Source organism: Mizuhopecten yessoensis, unplaced genomic scaffold (assembly GCF_002113885.1).
Source record: "Mizuhopecten yessoensis strain PY_sf001 unplaced genomic scaffold, ASM211388v2 scaffold5629, whole genome shotgun sequence".
In the NCBI taxonomy this organism is placed as follows: Eukaryota; Metazoa; Mollusca; class Bivalvia; order Pectinida; family Pectinidae; genus Mizuhopecten; species Mizuhopecten yessoensis.
In genome coordinates this window covers 153,415-159,840 of record NW_018406144.1, presented here as the reverse complement: position 1 = coordinate 159,840, position 6,426 = coordinate 153,415, and the positions used below count along the sequence as shown (strand labels likewise).

The window sequence follows — 6,426 nt, the reverse complement described above, 5'->3', positions numbered from 1 at the left end:
AAAATAACTCTCTGGGTCCGCCACTGGTATGCGAGTTCATTAATTGGACAGACATATGTTATGAAATATGGAGATACATCAAAACATTATTTTAATTTCATTGTCAAAATTACCTTCCAAGCATTTCCTTCCATTTTCTGTTAATTTCAATTTTAGTTCCTCCATGCCTTCGACCAAATCTAAATTTTCGCGCCTTGCAGTTCACGTGCGCGTTTTCTTTCGATCGCTGTCAGCAGTATGCTTAGGGTCTCATTCATCCAAAACACCACAATACAAGAGTCTGATTGAAGGAGACCAATCGCTGTCAACAGTATGCTTCACGGTCTCGATAAACCACCGCAATACAAGAGTCTGATCGAGAGAGACCAATAGAGTCGTTTACGTAACAAATGACTCTTCATGCCAGGAAATTTGAAGTGTTTATGTAGGATATGCCGAGGTGATGGGCCTCCCGTGTCCAGATATTTACGTTTATCCCATAAACGTAAATATGGAGATTTCGCAAGCTATAACGCCTATGAGTATGACGATCAATCGGTTCTCAACTATGCAGAAAAGGAACGTCCGGAAAGGTACGACATTTTCCCCACAGGCCAAGCATTTTCATGATATTGTCATTCAACAACTGTATAATCAGAAACTGTGCAACAAGAGAGATTAATGTCAACTTACAAAAATAGATGACACGATATAATCTACAGGTCCAATACAATGCTATAAAGACGCGTTACATGGTAGGGTTTACAGCTGGATTTACGAAAAGCATATAATGAAATATCGTTTGGTCACATGAACCTTCCTCATCTTTCAATACACATTAGGTTATTTAGATTGATATATTATATTGTAAGTATAGCTTGCTATCTTGATGTTTCCAAATATCACAGTCACAATAACACAACACTATTATTTACATTAACAGCGATAATGATAAGCTCCAGGATGATGACGATTCCAGAGAACAAGATAATAATTATAACGAATCTACTCAACAGGAATTTGAACACCCTAAGTAAGTACTTGATGTGTGATTTGAAAAATTCCAGCCGAAAATATAAATGATATAGTATAATATTATCACAAAACATGCACTATATTTCCTCTGCAGTTTTTGACTTTCTTTAATTATCTTGAAATAAGTTCAATTTAAAAAAGATTTTCTGCGTTTTTAGGTTACTTTCAGTTGTTGTGATGATTATTTTTATATATAAAAATTTGCATATTTTACTGTGCAATTTTTCCTATTTCCTTTTTCTTTTTACAGTGGTAAACTTTCTTCAAATGTAATCAACTTTTTAAAAGTTCTAAGAGGCTCAGAGTCATAAGGGATAAATGGTTCTCTAGAAGTTTGTTCAATGAACAACCTTGACCCACGTTTAAAGTAACATGAGTGATGAGATATTTTAAACAACTTTTACTGAATAAGCCAACATTCTAGTGTCATGGTATTATGATCAGTAACATACTTGAATAATTGAAGGGTATTAAGTTTGGAATCTAAATGAATGAGTAGACCATCTTTAAAAGTTCAGTGAATAAAATACATGTATCTTCAATTCTACCAAAAAGTGTTCATACAGGGTGTTATTATGTAATGAGACCTTGTCACATTTTCTTCATCAACAATTATAATGTGAATGCAATATTTTATGTATTGCAGTGGTGAACAGAACAACGCTGAAAGGACACTGCATTTGGACCATATTGATACAGATGCAGAGATGGACACTGCCTTTGAAATTTCTTCAGAATCTGATCAGTCTTCTAACAGTGGTGATAGTCTAGAAGAGAATGGTGATTCATGTACAAACAATTTGAATGATATAGTTAAAAAGGGGATATGGAATTTCAACTATGATAAGACCTTGTATTCATCAGGATTGGCAATTGAAGAAATACCAGGCACTGATTTGACTATTTTACAATGGATTGCCTTGAATTTTCACACATTTACCAGTCATCCAAGCTTTAGCAAGGAAGCCTTTACAGATACACTGAAAATTCAAAAACGATTGCTGACCAGTACTTCCAATGGTAGAAATATACCTCTGCCATCATCATATTATGAAGCAAAGAAACTGATACGTGATTTTCTGGTGAAAAAAGTTTCATTCCATGTTTGTCCTAAGGACTGTGTTATCTTTCGCAATTCTGAAAAGTATTCCTACGCTGATCTGCAAAAGTGCCCTGTGTGTGGGGAAGAAAGGTATAAAAATCACGAAAAGAAAACTCCACACAGAACATTTGATTACATTCCAATAGGACCAAGATTAGCACGGATATATGGCGAACCAAACTTGGCCACGATTGTGCAATCTCATCCAGGCTCAACAAATGAACTTCTTGAAAAACACAATCAAATGTTTGACATACACGATGCACCCAAATGGAAATCTGTTTATTCAGAAAATGGGTTTTTTAAGTCAGACAAAATGGGTCTTTCTTTTGCGATGGAAGTTGATGGTGTCAATCCCTATCATAATATTGGTGTTATCTACTCCATGACACCTATCATGTTAACTATTCTGAACTTACCACGACATATCAGGAATCGATTTGAAAGTATTATGCTTGTAGGGATAATCAAAGGACAAAGAAACCATTCTGAAGCAAGTGTTGATGCCTATGTAGAGGTTTTGGTAGACGAACTGCTGTTTCTAAGTGGCTGCACGACATTCACTGCTTACAATAAAGCACCAGTACAAGTCAAACTTAAACTGCTGTTGCATGTTTTAGATTATCCAGGCCTATCCAAACTTTTTCACCAACATGGAAGTGGAAGTCTGTCAGCCTGTCATTGGTGCAATATTCAAGGAATTCACTGTCCAAAGTTACAGAAAGTAGTGTACTTACAAAATAGATCTTATTTGAAAGACAATGACATGATCAGACAGGATTATTCTAATTTTATCGGAAAATGTGTTGACGATAGCTCCAAACCAAAGGCAAGAATATTGGAGACAGAGAAAACCTACAGGGAAGCATATGAAAATGCGAAAAATAAGACACAAGCAAAAACTGTAGCAAAAGTAACAGGGTGTAAAGGAAAATATCCCTTACTTAACTTACCGGGTCACAACAGAATAGAGGAGTGTTGCCCAGATGCTTGTCATACATTGAAAGATGTTGTGCAGACAATAGTTCATCTTATCAGCTGCAAAAATGTCAACAAAGAAAAGAAAATTGCAGCAGAAAAGCATTATGGTAGATTTAATGACTTTCGTCAAGATCCACCAAATGCATCTTGTGACAAAGATTTAGAAGTCCCTGAGAAATCCTCTAGGAAACGTAAATGGCATTCCGTCTCTAAATCTAAGCCGAAAGCCTCCAGTCGACAAGTTTTAACACAAGATTCTTCTGTAGCTGATTGTGAACATCCAGCTGTGCAATACCCATTCTTTCTTACAAGGAACGAATTGAAAAAAGCGGATGAACGTGCAAACTTGCTAAAATTTCCAATTGACTTTGGACTGAAATCTGCAGATTATTTCTCAAAAAGTAGCAGCTTAAAATCCCATGATTGGAAACAATTAGGCACACAGGGAATACTGAAATTTTGTATAAGAGGATTATTGGGAAATTTGCAAAGACGCACATTATTCATGTTACTGGACTGTTTCTCAGACATATGCTGTGAACACCAAAGCTTAGATGAACTTGATGAACTTGAAGGTCGCTTCAATACAGCATTGGCACGTCTTGAACGTGATTTTCCCATCACATTACAGAACATCACAACACACATTTTGCACCACATAATTGATGGGATTAGATCTTTTGGCCCAGTGTACGGGACTTGGATGTATGTATTTGAGAGATTTAATAGTTGGCTGTGTAAAAGGTCTCTAAATATGTGCCATCCTGAGGCCACTGCAACAGAAACATATATTTTATATGATTGGTGCCAGTTTATGATACAATCTGGTAAACTTGATATTAACACTGCATCTCTACCTGGAATTAGTGAAGATGTGCAAGACGACGTATACAAAGAAGGTCGTATTGGAAATAGTGGAAGAAGAGAGAGAATAGCTTTGGGCTTGAGGTACTTGGATGTAATTCATGGACAATGTGGTACAAGAACTGCTGAATGTAATATTAGTAATGGCTGTAAAGTTGATAAAATTACTGACACAGTGTTAGTAGAACAACCTTTCTTAAAGAAGAGGATAACTTATAGTTGTCGCTCTGCTGAAAAATGTACAAAAACAGTATCTTCCTTTGTGTGTGTGGAAAGCAAGAGGGGTTCTCAAAATCAAAAGCTTGTTGATGGAAAGTTTGCAGCTTTTGGACGTATACAATATTTCCTTGAACATAAAGGAGGAAGCAACAAGAGGGATCTCCTTGCATGTGTTAGCTTGTTTGAGAACACTGAGTATGACGTTGAAAATGGCCTGTGGTTTGCACGATCAGAAGAAATCAGAAAGTCTCGATATGTCCATACAGATTCACTGTCAGCACCTTTAATAACTGGCACAGACAATGGGTGTTTATGGTTTTGCAATTACAGAAAAGCACGGTCTAAACAGATTTAGCCAACATAATCATATTCTTAGCTAACATATGATCATATTCTTCCAAATGTGTACTTCATTACAAAGTGTACATGCATAATATGGTACATGTATTGCACAATGTATTAATGATTGCAGACATACTGTATACTGAAACAAAACATTTAATTGAGTGGAATATGAAATTTATTTAACTAAGATATAATTGGAAATTATTGTATGTCATGATTGAGTCTCATAAATAAATGTAGGTTGAATTACACAGTAATCGTTCAACTGATTTGTTGTGTTTATTTCCTGTTAACAGTCAAGGTTATTTTTGAGGCACAAGTTAATTTCCTTGTAGTAAGCAGTGGCTTAGTACTTTCCTAAACATGCATGGGGGCACTAGTATCCTTGCAGCTGCTAAAAAATCTTTGGGAAAAACACAGCTAACACATACATAATAAGAATCAAACCCTTTACTTCAGATCTCTACCAACAGATACTATAGGCTCTTTATGCCTTTGTAGTACACATGATGACATTATTATTAGACATTAGACAATGGCCACAATGGTCATGGGTCAATGAAATGTAAGTAATGGCCATTAGAGATTTCTTTTATATAAAAAATGTTATGCAATTTCGAATAATAGCCATTAATTGCTAAAGGTTATTTAATAATGGCCAATAATAACTACTTACAATGCAAAGCAATTGGAATATAGAGAAAGTAATGACCGTTAATTAAAAAGTAGAAGGCAACATATTATTTTAGCATAATAATGGCCATTACTTAACCATTCCATGACTTCATGGCCATTGATTCTCAATTTAAAGTTCATCACCAAATTACACAATATTAATGGCCATGGTATATTACTTATCATGCCCCTGAATTTAAAGTCAAACAAGAATTAATGGCCATGACAAATTATCCATGCAAAATTTATTGCCATTAGAGTATTTTTCAGGGTCATTAATGCATGTTTAATGGCCATTATCTTCCTTTTTCATGCCAAAGTGATGGTAGTATTCAGACAATTAATGGGTACAAGGTCATGGCCATCAAAACATTTCAAACAAGAAATAATGGTGTATTTTAATGGGTTCATGGGATTTTCATAGGATTTTCATAGGAAATTAATGGCATTGGCATTTGGTAGTGATAGGGTGTCTGTCGTTAACCATTTGTAGACTGTCTGTCATATACTTCTTGTAGATTGTCTGTCGTATACCCTTTGTAGACTGTCTGTCCTATACCATGTGTAGGCTGTCTGTGGTATACCCTTTGTAGTCTGTCTGTCGCATACTTCTTGTAGGCTGTTTGTCATATACCCTTTGTAGGCTGTCTGTCGTATACTTCTTGTAGATTGTCTGTCGTATACTTCTTGATGGTTGTCTGTCGTATACCCTTTGTAGACTGTCTGTCCTATACCATGTGCAGGCTGTCTGTGGTATACCCTTTGTAGTCTGTCTGTCGCATACTTCTTGTAGGCTGTCTGTCATATACCCTTTGTAGACTGTCTGTCGTATACTTTTTGATGGTTGTCTGTCGTATACCCTTTGTAGACTGTCTGTCGTATACCCTTTGTATGCTGTCTGTCGTATACCCTTTGTATGCTGTCTGTCGTATACTTTTTAGGCTGTTTTTCGTAAACCATTTGTTGGCTGTCTTTCGCATACCTTTTCAGACTGTCACTCGTATACTTCTTGTAGACTGTCTGTCGTATACTTCTTGATGGTTGTCTGTCGTATACCCTTTGTATGCTGTCTGTCGTATACTTTTTTAAGGCTGTTTGTCGTAAACCATTTAAATGGCTGTCTGTTGTATACTTCTTGTAGGCTGTCTGTCGTATACCCTTTGTATGCTGTCTGTCGTATACTTTTTAGGTTGTTTTTCGTAAACCATTTGTTGACTGTCTTTCGT

General features: G+C 36.0%; 1 protein-coding gene across 1 annotated transcript; it reads left to right on the top strand.

Moving 5' to 3' along the window:
* Positions 1-381: 381 nt before the first annotated feature.
* On the top strand, positions 382-4,741 carry LOC110450989. Its single transcript, XM_021498808.1, has 3 exons — positions 382-572; positions 923-1,012; positions 1,661-4,741. Exons 1-3 carry the CDS (start codon positions 400-402, stop codon positions 4,533-4,535), a joined length of 3,138 nt encoding a protein of 1,045 aa, XP_021354483.1. The 5' UTR covers positions 382-399; the 3' UTR covers positions 4,536-4,741.
* Positions 4,742-6,426: the final 1,685 nt, after the last annotated feature.